The sequence below is a fragment of the Pleurodeles waltl genome, chromosome 8 (genome assembly GCF_031143425.1).
Source record: "Pleurodeles waltl isolate 20211129_DDA chromosome 8, aPleWal1.hap1.20221129, whole genome shotgun sequence".
Classification (NCBI taxonomy): Eukaryota; Metazoa; Chordata; class Amphibia; order Caudata; family Salamandridae; genus Pleurodeles; species Pleurodeles waltl.
In genome coordinates, this window is record NC_090447.1 from 197,776,417 (window position 1) to 197,790,792 (window position 14,376).

Below are 14,376 nucleotides of genomic sequence, written 5' to 3' on the forward strand. Positions count from 1 at the left end.
AACTGGCAACTCATTAGACAACCAAGGCAGACACATTGGACTCCTATTTAAAACAGGAGAAAACCATCCACACCAACCCCTTTCCTAACATCCCCTCTAAGAATAAACCAACCCAGCCTCTACAGTCCTTCAAACAAATATCACAAGGTAAATTTATGGATTTGGTCAAAGCAAGCAGGCCTTTTGGTTGCCCTTTTGACCCTTGTCCACCACACATCTTCAAGAACATCCTTTTATCTACTTCTGCTGCCACACTTGTAAGAAGAATCATCAACAACTCTTTAACTACTGGAACTTTTCCTGAAGACCTGAAAAAGGCATACATACGTCCGTTACTAAAGAAAACAAACTTAGACCCTCAGGACCCAAACAACTACAGACCAATCACAAATGGACGCTTCCTGGGCAAACTGATAGAAAGAGCAGCATTCGCCCAGATGTCATAATTCATCGAAGACAATTCCATACTTTCAGACTAGCAAACTGGATTCCGCCCAGGAAAAGGCACTGAATCGGCACTCATAGCAATCTGGGATGATCTTAAAAACACAGTCGACCGCAATGGAGTTGCTGCACTACTTCTTTTGCACCTCTCGGCAGCCTTTGATACGGTTGACCATGACACCCTAATTCAAAGACTCCATGAAGCCGGCATAGAAGGGACTGCTCTCAACTGGATTACATTCTACCTTCAAAACAGAACTAATATTATCTATACCATACCTCACAAAAGCATGGGTCCCCCAGGATCAATCATCTCACCTTTGCTTTTCAACATCTACATGATATAATTACCAGAACTGATCAATGATTTTCAACTCACATGCTACAACTATGCAGATGACACACAAATACTCCTTACATTGGAATGCCCCAAAGACATTGAAAACTCACAAATCTTCAGTTGCCCCAGAGCCGTTGATCAGTGGATAACTTGGAGCTATCTCAAACTAAATGACTCTAAAACGGAAATACTCCTATGTGGTGACTGGAAAAATTATGACCCACTGTGCGCCTGGCCTGACGATCTCGGACCACCTCCTCAATTATCCGAGGAAGTTAAATTACCATGGACTCCAAGTTAACAATGAATGCCCAAGTGGACAAATTAGCACGAACAAGCTTCATCACCTTGAAGACTCTGCGACGCATCTTCCCCCACAAGGTGCAGGCTACTATATCTCTTGTACTACCCAAACTGGATTATGCCAATGGCCTCTACCATGGATCATCTCTATCTATTATGAAGAAACTACAACGTATTCAAAACTCCGCTGCCTGGCTACTATTACATACAAAGCCACAAGTCCACATCTCCCCCGCATCTCCCCTGCCTTGAGAGCATTACACTGGTTACCCGTTGCCAGAAGATCCTCCTTCAAGCTGCTTTGTATTACCCACAACGCTATACATGGAACTGCTTTTTATCAGAAACAAAATAACCAAATACATTCAACAAAGAAACCTCCGCTCAAGATTGGCCCCCTGCCTTAGAACACCAACATACAAGAAAAAAACTATAGGTGGTACATCCTTCTCTGTTCAAGCAGCCAAACTATGGAATTCATTATCCCCAAATATAAGATCCACAGATAACTATCTTGTCTTCAGAAGACTACTCAATAGCTGGCTCTTTCCTTCATAACCACCATATTCAAACAGCAATGGACTGCATTTGCCTGTGTTGATAAATATTTTTAATCTCATGTGTATATTCTAGATATGTATAGTTATTTAGGAAATATGTATTGCTACTATGTCATAACAATAAATTACACACATACTCTTTAAACCTGTTTAACAAATGTATATTTACTCATGATTATTATATATATATGTGTGTGTGTGTGTGTGTGTGTGCATGCATGTGTTTATGTATGTGTGTGTGTGTATACATATATATGTGTATGTTATTCTATGCTTAACATGTTCATAGGTCATTGCACAGCTCCTAAATAAGTTGTTATATTAGATACTTATGAATCCCTGCTCTTGTTTTTATATCACACTGATCAAATGTTTTATTATCATAAGCATTGCACTACTCAAAAACTGAGGAAAGAAATAAATGTTAGAAAAGTACACTTATTAATTAACTTCAAATATTACAAATCTTGAAAGTCTGTGTTTATTCAATACCACTTTCCTTCTCATACTATACCCATTATATCCCTTGAACATATATCCCCTTACTATGTATTTACAAATCTATTGATTACCCTAGTGCTACTGTACTAGAGAAATATTAAATAAAATCCAAATTATAAATAAGTAAATTAAAGTTAAAAAAAGAAATTAATAATGAATAAATTGAAGAAAAATAAAACTGATTTTAAAAAGTATATATATATATATATATATATAAAAAATTATAAATACATGCAAATAATATACATTTACTCTCTTGTAAGCTTTACTTTATCTACCCATCACCATATGTCATGTCTCCATCAATCTATCCTCCACCCCCACTCTGACTCATCCCTAAACCAATCTACTACTTTCATCTCCAAAATAAGCGTGCCTAAGCTCTTCCCTCCTCTAGCTCACCCAAACTTCAGTTTATTACCATGATCTCCCAAACAACCCTACTAAATTCTCCCTCATTTATCTCACCTTTGACTAATCCAAAATCCCTCCTGCTACTATGATCGCCCTAACCCTTTCCACAGACTCTTCCCTCCTCCATCTCTCCTTTACTCATCCCAAGCCTCATCCTATAACTATAAACTCCGAATTTACACTTCTGTATTCTTCCCTCCTCTAGCCCTCCATTACTGTAGTCAATCCAACTAACAAACTCACATATCCTCTGCTCAAATTAACTCATAATAATACTAAAACTATACTCATATTTCCCTATACTAATCCACCACTGATTCCTCTTGGGTTCCGAAGTAGCGCGCTACTTGCCGAAAAGCACTTTGACACCTCGTCAGGGGTAGTAAGCACTATATAAATACTATTACAATACAATACAACTTTACATGCTTGGCTTCTAAATTGTTGCACACTGTTCGCATATGGCTTTTCATCTTCAATGGCAGTTGCAATGCCAGCTTCATCTGTAATTTAGCGGGAACCCGGGTATGCGCAGATAGATATGGCGGGGAGTAGGTAGTCTGCAGAGGTGGGGAAGGGTTAGCTTTTGGGCTATCATGTATATTTATATCATCAAGTGCACTATGGTGCAGAGTTTTTACTGGTGTGTTGTTTTAGTTTAGGGTGGTCTGCAATTTCTTTCAGCTAGGTCCAGGAGTAATGTGACCCAGTTCATAAGTGGTTCTTTTTTATCTTGAGTGGCTAGCTCTAACTTTGCTCTCAGCTTCCTACCGCTTCTGTGGTTCTTATTGCCACTGCACTATGGTTAGACTTGGCCACAGGAAGCATTATGCTGATAACTGCTTTGTTTTCAGTGTAAAAAAATAAACTGCTGTAATCCGCTCTGTAATGGGCCATCACTAACATCTTTTTGTCATTTATATCTTGGATGGGAGAAGGTGTCAAACGGGAAGGAATTCCAAATATTCTTCAAAACCCCTACCCCCACTTCTAATAATCACAATGTGGATACTTTTACATGTTGGAAGGCCTGCAAGACCAAAATAGTAAGTTTGGCAATCATGTATTTGATTGCATTTTTAAAATGGTAACACAACTTAACTGCAATGTTTAAACAAGTCTAGACATATTTAAACATTGTCAGTTACATAGAATAATTGTAAAAGAATTTGAAGGCGGCCCCACTCCAGGGGTGGGGGCGGGTGTGCAACATTAAAAAGTTTGAAGACCACTGTGGTGCATTGAGGGTGTGTGGGAGGTCGGTCAACAGTACACTGTGCAAGCCATTCCATTTGTACAGCCAAGTAATAGTATTCTAGGTTAAAGACCACCAGACCCTCATGCGTCAGTGGCTCAGACATTAGTAATACAAAGCAGTGGTTTCTGGTGAAATCTCTTTCCTATAAAGGAGCTGTGCTTTCCTCCAGTGGGTCCAGTTCTAGCCCTGTCTTTAATTATGATGTACTGTGGGCAAGTCTTCCAACACCTGATGCGAAGGAGGACCATTGCAAAAAGTCGTAATTTTAATGATCTGATTTATTAATAATGAGCAGAATCAAAATTAAGGCTTCCGGTTTTCCGTTTTTACTTATTTTTACAGATAAATACAGACAGAAAACAATGAGTTTCCTGTCTGTATTTATCTGTAAAAGTGGAAAAATACTGAAAATACTGAAAATTGTGCTTCTGATCAATGACTTTCCATGCTGTCTCTTGTGAATTCTAAGACAGCAGATAGGCAGCATGGGGGAGTTAAAAAACAAGTTAAGGGATATTTAAATATAGGCATATGATAAAATATATTTGTAGTAAATTGCTAATATTTACCTGTGGGTGAAGTGTTTTGCTATATTTGGCTGGTGAACTTGTTAAAACACAACAGGCACCAAAGCATGAGTGCATATCTATCAGTTAAATACATGTGGAAATGTACCATTTTCTACTCCACTTATTTGAAAACCAGAAAATAATGCTGATAAATACTAATAAGATGGTCAAAAAATATGTATGGATAAATACAGATGGAAATGTTAAACCTCATCCTATGTGTCAGAGTACTCATCTTCACCCAGATCTACAAAAGGAAGTGAAGGATAAATACCAAAACCGAGGCGCTCAGCTGACCTCTCCTTTATTTTGACAACACTGTCTGATCAAAATCTGAGTCCTTTAACATTGCATCAAAATCTTGGGCATCTATTCAAACACTAGATGAAACAACCATGAATTATCAATGGAAAGCAACATCAACTGCAAAGGCTATTGATGCCACTGAGAAGCCGTTGCTGCGGAGGATGCAATGCTGCATGTGAATAGCTGGTGAAAATTAGTCAGTGAAATTAGTTTAATGGGTATCATGAAAATCCCCCAAATTTGTTGCTGCAGAGGATTCTGGAGTCAATTAATCTAGAAGGGACAAGCAAGCTGGCTATCACAGTACAGGGAGCTCAACTGGTAAAGAGTACAATTTTTCAGGAAGCAGGCCAGTGATGATTTTTACCATGGCTCAATGAAAGAGCCCTGTGGGAGTTAGATGCAGGTACTTTATAATAATTATTTGTGTACACTTAAAATATCAGCACACATTAGCTTGATGAAACTCCGGATGAGCAGTAACAAGTGAAGAACATGTGGAACTTCTTGTGACTGTGGGGCCTTCTCAGAGAAATGTGTCCGCCCCGATTGCTTTACCCACCGAGTGCTAGTACAATAGCTCAAAAGAAGACATTCTGGTTACAATGGTTCTAATTATGAGCTGGACAAAGTAGTATCTTTGGGTGGGATACCGCTTTGTCCAAGTGTCACAGTGTCCCCACACACAGATTTCCAGAGTATGGGAATACCTAACTAGATTTTGCTGGCTAGAACATCTAGCCAGTAAAACTGCTTTGGGATATGAGTCAAGAGCAGACTGTCCTTAGGCCCCACCCAGTACCTGTCTAAGGAAAGGGGGAGCAAGTTCAGCTTCACGCCTGGCAGGCTACCTTCTCCCCAGTGCTATCATATGTGCCGATCTCACCACCACCAACATTGACCTCCAGCTTGGAGCAGGTCGTAAATGCAATTTTTAATACCCATGGAATTGGGAATTATGGACAGAATTCAGCCTGGGAAACATTAGTCTGCATAGTTGTTCTCCCATTCAGTGGGAAAAGGAATAACTTGAAATACGAGGATTTATGGATGGGGATACCGACTGGAATTGTTCATGAGGCCCATAGGGTATCTCTCCATCTAATTATGCTCTACTTGTAGTCAGGACGCATGTCTTAAACACTTGTGCTACAGAAAAAGTGTTAAGTATGTAGGAGGGTACTCAAGCTAGCAGCTAGAGCATAAGAATAATTTATTAATTTCTATCAATTGTTTTTCTTAGAGACTCACCTTAACTAACACAAGAACGGGGAGGTGCGAGTCCCGTAGCTTAGTGTACCTGGCGACTCAAGTTACAACTCAGTGATGAGGCTAATCACGCCTAAACACGTTTGGGTTGCCCTACAAAGTGGATGTGGTTATGCAGGTCATTTTAGGACAGGTCATGATGGATTGCACATGGTAGAACCCAGTCTGTGATGGCACAGCTGGACAAAAATGCAAATGAATGCTACCAGAGCAATGTCAATGGTATGGCGGATTTAAGTTTTCCATCAATCCATCCTCTATCCTCAGATCTGTCCTTCTGCGACAGATGGTCTCTTGCACACTTTGAGCTGACTTCATGTCGCTCCCATCTATGTTTGGATGTATATTCAAATTTCAAGTATGTCAACCTGGAATGGCAACAGTGTTCAGTGAAACTCAGCACGTTTATTAATATCAAGGTTGACCAGTAGTATTGCTTTTTCTTAAACCTAAACCATCTGGAAGTTCTTCTTTTTCGTTCGCTTCCATGTCAAATGTCTGCACTAATGGTGGTAAAAGCCTTTTTTTGTGTCCAATGATACAAGTCCCTCATTTTGCATCCTGCATCATCATCCTTCCTGATATATTTCCATTTTCTTATCCAGTTTAATATTTCCAGAGCACACTGCCCTCCCTAGTATCTTTCTTACAGTTGCAATGCAGTGCTTATAAACTCAAAAATCAATCGTCTCCTTACCTCCCTCTCTGCTCACTCTTTCATGTCTATGTTACTGCCTTAAGTATTATGAAAAGCACATTCCTCTCCTAACCATGTGAACAGTGAAAAGGGTGTGCATGTTACCAGTGAGTATGTGATAAATGTACCGACTAGTAAAACGTTTTAGTTTGTTCCCCATCTATTACATCTTGCAAGAAAAAATACAGAGAGCCCCAAAAGTCATGATCATTTTTATTTCTTAAAGTTAACTTACCTGCATTACAGCATTAAAGAAGCATGTATTTCCAAGGTTACTGAATCCTTTCACAGTCATTTCTGTGGTGGTACCCATGGAAACAGTTGCTTTTACTTCATTGAGTTGGCTGACATGTTTAACCTTCTCCTTTTCATTGCTGCTGTCTTTTTCAAGTTTTTTATTTTCAAGCTCTTTATTTTCAGGCTCTTTATTTTCTTGCTCGGTCAAAACTAGAAAGAAAACAGTATCATGCTATGTACTATGAAGATGAAGAGTACGTTTGTCACAGCATGAATAGGAAAATGTGCGTCATGATACAGATGGACTATTAGGACTAAATAAGATTAAAAAGGTGCCAATCGCCTGCACATGAGACAATGTACATATAAAATTGTAACGATAAAAGTGGTCTGGGCAAATCACTAATTGAAATAATGTGTAAGGATGCTGCACTAGCTGCATCACTTTTGTTCAGAAAAACTGAAAAAAGTATTCACAAGTAATCCTATTTTCGATAACGGGTATCTTCAAAGTAATTTACATTGAACAGTCCCACTTATGCAGGGGATCCTGGAGTACCTTTTTTCCCCTCATAAAAATACATAAAGGTTCGAAATAAAATACTTTTTCATCTCTATCTAAAGATTATGTTGATCACATTTATTTTTTATTGGAAAAAACCCACTGGTGTAGGGATAAGTGGCTGAAAGCACTTTTCATGAACCAGTTTTATAGAGGAAAAAACAAAACCGGGGTAATGGAGCTATGCAGGCCGCAGCTTTCTGAAGCCGAAACCAGACAATGCTTACATTTTTTTGGAAGCTTAAGAGGAGTGAGAGCGATTAAAGTAAGGTTTAGAAAGATGTCTGTGGTGATTCGGCTTCTGGGCATTCCACATGTGCGACAGATTAGGGAAAACCAATATCAAATACTTATCATCATGCACTTCATGGACTTCTATGCAGACATTCTACAAAACAACATTATAAAAGGTTACTTAGTTGTAACAACAGTGTAGGAAGTTGGCTCTGTATGTGCTATTTCAAAGTAAGGAATAGCATGCACAGAGTCCAAGGGTTCCCCTTAGAGGTAAAATAGTGGTAAAAAGAGATAATACTAATGCTCTATTTTGTGGTAGTGTGGTCGAGCAGTAGGCTTATCCAAGGAGTAGTGTTAAGCATTTGTTGTACATACACATAGACAATAAATGAGGTACACACACTCAGAGACAAATCCAGCCAATAGGTTTTGTATAGAAAAATACCTTTTCTTAGTTTATTTTAAGAACCACAGGTTCCAATTTAACATGTAATATCTTGTTTGAAAGGTATTGCAGGTAAGTACATTAGGAACTTTGAATCATTTCAATTGCATGTATACTTTTCAAGTTATTCACAAATAGCTATTTCAAAAGTGGACACTTAGTGCAATTTTCACAGTTCCTGGGGGAGGTAAGTTTTTGTTAGTTTTACCAGGTAAGTAAGACACTTACAGGGTTCAGTTCTTGGTCCAAGGTAGCCCACCGTTGGGGGTTCAGAGCAACCCCAAAGTTACCACACCAGCAGCTCAGGGCCGGTCAGGTGCAGAGTTCAAAGTGGTGCCCAAAACGCATAGGCTTCAATGGAGAGAAGGGGGTGCCCCGGATCCAGTCTGCCAGCAGGTAAGTACCCGCGTCTTCGGAGGGCAGACCAGGGGGGTTTTGTAGGGCACCGGGGGGACACAAGCCCACACAGAAATTTCACCCTCAGCGGCGCGGGGGCGGCCGGGTGCAGTGTTAGAACAAGCGTCGGGTTCGCAATGGAAGTCAATGAGAGATCAAGGGATCTCTTCAGCGCTGCAGGCAGGCAAGGGGGGGCTTCCTCGGGGAAACCTCCACTTGGGCAAGGGAGAGGGACTCCTGGGGGTCACTTCTGCAGTGAAAGTCCGGTCCTTCAGGTTGTAGGAAGTTGACTCTGTATGTGCTATTTCAAAGTAAGGAATAGCATGCACAGAGTCCAAGGGTTCCCCTTAGAGGTAAAATAGTGGTAAAAATAGATAATACTAATGCTCTATTTTGTGGTAGTGTGGTCGAGCAGTAGGCTTACCCAAGGAGTAGTGTTAAGCATTTGTTGTACATACACATAGACAATAAATGAGGTACACACACACAGAGACAAATCCAGCCAATAGGTTTTGTATAGAAAAATATCTTTTCTTAGTTTATTTTAAGAACCACAGGTTCAAATTTAACATGTAATATCTTGTTTGAAAGGTATTGCAGGTAAGTACATTAGGAACTTTGAATCATTTCAATTGCATGTATACTTTTCAAGTTATTCACAAATAGCTATTTCAAAAGTGGACACTTAGTGCAATTTTCACAGTTCCTGGGGGAGGTAAGTTTTTGTTAGTTTTACCAGGTAAGTAAGACACTTACAGGGTTCAGTTCTTGGTCCAAGGTAGCCCACCATTGGGGGTTCAGAGCCACCCCAAAGTTACCACACCAGCAGCTCAGGGCCGGTCAGGTGCAGAGTTCAAAGTGGTGCCCAAAACGCATAGGCTATAATGGAGAGAAGGGGGTGCCCCGGTTCCGGTCTGCTTGCAGGTAAGTACCCGCGTCTTCGGAGGGCAGACCAGGGGGGTTTTGTAGGGCACCGGGGGGACACAAGCCCACACAGAAATTTCACCCTCAGCAGCGCGGGGGCGGCCGGGTGCAGTGTAGAAACAAGCGTCGGGTTTGCAATGTTAGTCTATGAGAGATCAACGGATCTCTTCAGCGCTGCAGGCAGGCAAGGGGGGCTTCCTCGGGGAAACCTCCACTTGGGCAAGGGAGAGGGACTCCTGGGGGTCACTTCTCCAGTGAAAGTCCGGTCCTTCAGGTCCTGGGGGCTGCGGGTGCAGGGTCTTTTCCAGGCGTCAGGACTTAGGTTTCAGAGAGTCGCGGTCAGGGGAAGCCTCGGGATTCCCTCTGCAGGCGGCGCTGTGGGGGCTCAGGGGGGACAGGTTTTGGTACTCACAGTCGTAGAGTAGTCCGGGGGTCCTCCCTGAGGTGTTGGTTCTCCACCAGCCGAGTCGGGGTCGCCGGGTGCAGTGTTGCAAGTCTCACGCTTCTTGCGGGGAGTTGCAGGGTTCTTTAAAGCTGCTTCTGGAAACAAAGTTGCAGTCTTTTTGGAGCAGGTCCGCTGTCCTCGGGAGTTTCTTGTCGTCGTCGAAGCAGGGCAGTCCTCAGAGGATTCAGAGGTCGCTGGTCCCTTTGGAAGGCGTCGCTGGAGCAGAGTTCTTTGGAAGGCAGGAGACAGGCCGGTGAGTTTCTGGAGCCAAGGCAGTTGTTGTCTTCTGGTCTGCCTCTGCAGGGGTTTTCAGCTGGGCAGTCCTTCTTGTTGTTGCAGGAATCTAATTTTCTAGGGTTCAGGGTAGCCCTTAAATACTAGATTTAAGGGCGTGTTTAGGTCTGGGGGGTTAGTAGCCAATGGCTACTAGCCCTGAGGGTGGGTACACCCTCTTTGTGCCTCCTCCCAAGGGGAGGGGGTCACAATCCTAACCCTATTGGGGGAATCCTCCATCTGCAAGATGGAGGATTTCTAAAAGTTAGAGTCACCTCAGCTCAGGACACCTTAGGGGCTGTCCTGACTGGCCAGTGACTCCTCCTTGTGGCTTTCTTTGTTCCCTCCAGCCTTGCCGCCAAAAGTGGGGGCCGTGGCCGGAGGGGGCGGGCAACTCCACTAAGCTGGAGTGCCCTGCTGGGCTGTGACAAAGGGGTGAGCCTTTGAGGCTCACCGCCAGGTGTCACAGCTCCTGCCTGGGGGAGGTGTTAGCATCTCCACCCAGTGCAGGCTTTGTTACTGGCCTCAGAGTGACAAAGGCACTCTCCCCATGGGGCCAGCAACATGTCTCTAGTGTGGCAGGCTGCTGGGACTAGTCAGCCTACACAGACAGTCGGTTAAGTTTCAGGGGGCACCTCTAAGGTGCCCTCTGGGGTGTATTTTGCAATAAAATGTACACTGGCATCAGTGTGCATTTATTGTGCTGAGAAGTTTGATACCAAACTTCCCAGTTTTCAGTGTAGCCATTATGGTGCTGTGGAGTTCGTGCAAAACAGACTCCCAGACCATATACTCTTATGGCTACCCTGCACTTACAATGTCTAAGGTTTTGTTTAGACACTGTAGGGGTACCATGCTCATGCACTGGTACCCTCACCTATGGTATAGTGCACCCTGCCTTAGGGCTGTAAGGCCTGCTAGAGGGGTGACTGACCTATACTTGCATAGGCAGTGAGAGGCTGGCATGGCACCCTGAGGGGAGTGCCATGTCGACTTACTCGTTTTGTTCTCACTAGCACACACAAGCTGGCAAGCAGTGTGTCTGTGCTGAGTGAGAGGTCTCCAGGGTGGCATAAGACATGCTGCAGCCCTTAGAGACCTTCCTTGGCATCAGGGCCCTTGGTACTAGAAGTACCAGTTACAAGGGACTTATCTGGATGCCAGGGTCTGCCAATTGTGGATACAAAAGTACAGGTTAGGGAAAGAACACTGGTGCTGGGGCCTGGTTAGCAGGCCACAGCACACTTTCAATTGTAAACATAGCATCAGCAAAGGCAAAAAGTCAGAGGGCAACCATGCCAAGGAGGCATTTCCTTACACAACCCCCCCCCAAACGAAAGAGGATGAGACTAACCTTTCCCAAGAGAGTCTTCATTTTCTAAGTGGAAGAACCTGGAAAGGCCATCTGCATTGGCATGGGCAGTCCCAGGTCTGTGTTCCACTATAAAGTCCATTCCCTGTAGGGAGATGGACCACCTCAACAGTTTAGGATTTTCACCTTTCATTTGCATCAGCCATTTGAGAGGTCTGTGGTCAGTTTGAACTAGGAAGTGAGTCCCAAAGAGGTATGGTCTCAGCTTCTTCAGGGACCAAACCACAGCAAAGGCCTCCCTCTCAATGGCACTCCAACGCTGCTCCCTGGGGAGTAACCTCCTGCTAATGAAAGCAACAGGCTGGTCAAGGCCATCATCATTTGTTTGGGACAAAACTGCCCCTATCCCATGTTCAGAGGCATCTGTCTGCACAATGAACTGCTTAGAATAATCTGGAGCTTTTAGAACTGGTGCTGAGCACATTGCTTGTTTCAGGGTGTCAAAGGCATGTTGGCATTCTACAGTCCAGTTCACTTTCTTGGGCATTTTCTTGGAGGTGAGCTCAGTGAGGGCTGTCACAATGGATCCATATCCCTTCACAAACCTCCTGTAGTACCCAGTCAAGCCAAGGAATGCCCTGACTTGAGTCTGGGTTTTTGGAGCTACCCAGTCCAGAATAGTCTGGATCTTGGGTTGGAGTGGCTGAACTTGGCCTCCACCTACAAGGTGGCCCAAGTAAACCACAGTTCCCTGCCCTATCTGGCATTTGGATGCCTTGATAGAGAGGCCTGCAGATTGCAGAGCCTTCAAAACCTTCTTCAGGTGGACCAGGTGATCCTGCCAGGTGGAGCTAAAGACAGCAATATCATCAAGATAAGCTGTGCTAAAGGACTCCAAACCAGCAAGGACTTGATTCACCAACCTTTGGAAGGTGGCAGGGGCATTCTTTAAACCAAAGGGCATAACAGTAAACTGATAATGCCCATCAGGTGTGGAGAATGCTGTTTTCTCTTTTGCTCCAGGTGCCATTTTTATTTGCCAGTACCCTGCTGTCAAGTCAAAGGTACTTAAGAATTTGGCAGCACCTAATTTATCTATGAGCTCATCAGCTCTAGGAATTGGATGAGCATCTGTCTTGGTGACAGAATTGAGCCCTCTGTAATCCACACAAAACCTCATCTCTTTCTTTCCATCTTTGGTGTGAGGTTTGGGGACTAAGATCACTGGGCTAGCCCAGGGGCTGTCAGAGCGCTCAATTACTCCCAATTCCAGCATCTTGTGGACTTCCACCTTGATGCTTTCCTTAACATGGTCAGACTGTCTAAAGATTTTGTTCTTGACAGGCATGCTGTCTCCTGTGTCCACATCATGGGTACACAGGTGTGTCTGACCAGGGGTTAAGGAGAAGAGTTCAGGAAACTGTTGTAGGACTCTCCTACAATCAGCTTGCTGTTGGCCAGAGAGGGTGTCTGAATAGATCACTCCATCTACTGAGCCATCTTTTGGGTCTGATGACAGAAGATCAGGGAGAGGTTCACTCTCTGCCTCCTGATCCTCATCTGTTACCATCAACAGATTCACATCAGCCCTGTCATGGAAGAGCTTAAGGCGGTTCAGATGGATCACCCTCTTGGGGCTCCTGCTTGTGCCCAGGTCCACCAGGTAGGTGACCTGACTCTTCCTTTCTAGCACTGGGTAAGGGCCACTCCATTTGTCCTGGAGTGCCCTGGGAGCCACAGGCTCCAGAACCCAGACTTTCTGCCCTGGTTGGAACTCAACCAGTGCAGCCTTTTGGTCATACCAAAACTTCTGGAGGTGTTGGCTGGCCTCAAGGTTTTTGGTTGCCTTTTCCATGTACTCTGCCATTCTAGAGCGAAGGCCAAGTACATAGTCCACTATGTCTTGTTTAGGCTCATGAAGAGGTCTCTCCCAGCCTTCTTTAACAAGAGCAAGTGGTCCCCTTACAGGGTGGCCAAACAGAAGTTCAAAGGGTGAGAATCCTACTCCCTTCTGTGGCACCTCCCTGTAAGCAAAAAGCAGACATGGCAGGAGGACATCCCATCTCCTTTTGAGTTTTTCTGGGAGCCCCATGATCATGCCTTTTAATGTCTTGTTGAATCTCTCAACTAAGCCATTAGTTTGTGGATGGTATGGTGTAGTGAATTTGTAAGTCACTCCACACTCATTCCACATGTGTTTTAGGTATGCTGACATGAAGTTGGTACCTCTGTCAGACACCACCTCCTTAGGGAAACCCACTCTGGTAAAGATACCAATGAGGGCCTTGGCTACTGCAGGGGCAGTAGTCGACCTAAGGGGAATAGCTTCAGGATACCTAGTAGCATGATCCACTACTACTAGGATATACATATTTCCTGATGCTGTGGGAGGTTCTAGTGGACCAACTATGTCCACACCCACTCTTTCAAAGGGGACCCCCACCACTGGAAGTGGAATGAGGGGGGCCTTTGGGTGCCCACCTGTCTTACCACTGGATTGACAGGTGGGGCAGGAGAGGCAAAACTACTTAACCTTCTGGGACATATTGGGCCAGTAGAAGTGGTTGACTAACCTCTCCCACGTCTTGGTTTGTCCCAAATGCCCAGCAAGGGGAATATCATGGGCTAAGGTCAGAATAAACTCTCTGAACGACTGAGGCACTACCACTCTCCTAGTGGCACCAGGTTTGGGGTCTCTGGCCTCAGTGTACAGGAGTCCATCTTCCCAATAGACCCTATGTGTTCCATTTTTCTTGCCCTTGGACTCTTCAGCAGCTTGCTGCCTAAGGCCTTCAAGAGAGGGACAGGTTTCTTGTCCCTTACACAGCTCTTCCCTTGAGGGTCCCCCTGGGCCTAAGAGCTCAACCTGATAAGGTTCAAGCTC

The 14,376-nt window shown here is 43.9% G+C and overlaps 1 protein-coding gene across 3 annotated transcripts in view; it reads right to left on the reverse strand.

Annotated features, from left to right (window-relative positions):
- Nucleotides 1-14,376, reverse strand: part of USP16 (ubiquitin specific peptidase 16) — a 318,997-nt gene that overhangs the window by 214,722 nt on the left and 89,899 nt on the right. For all 3 annotated transcript variants that reach the window (XM_069204074.1, XM_069204073.1, XM_069204072.1), the window contains exon 6: nt 6,897-7,108. In XM_069204074.1, coding sequence (XP_069060175.1) covers nt 6,897-7,108 — 212 coding nt within the window. The remainder of the gene's footprint in view (nt 1-6,896; nt 7,109-14,376) is intronic.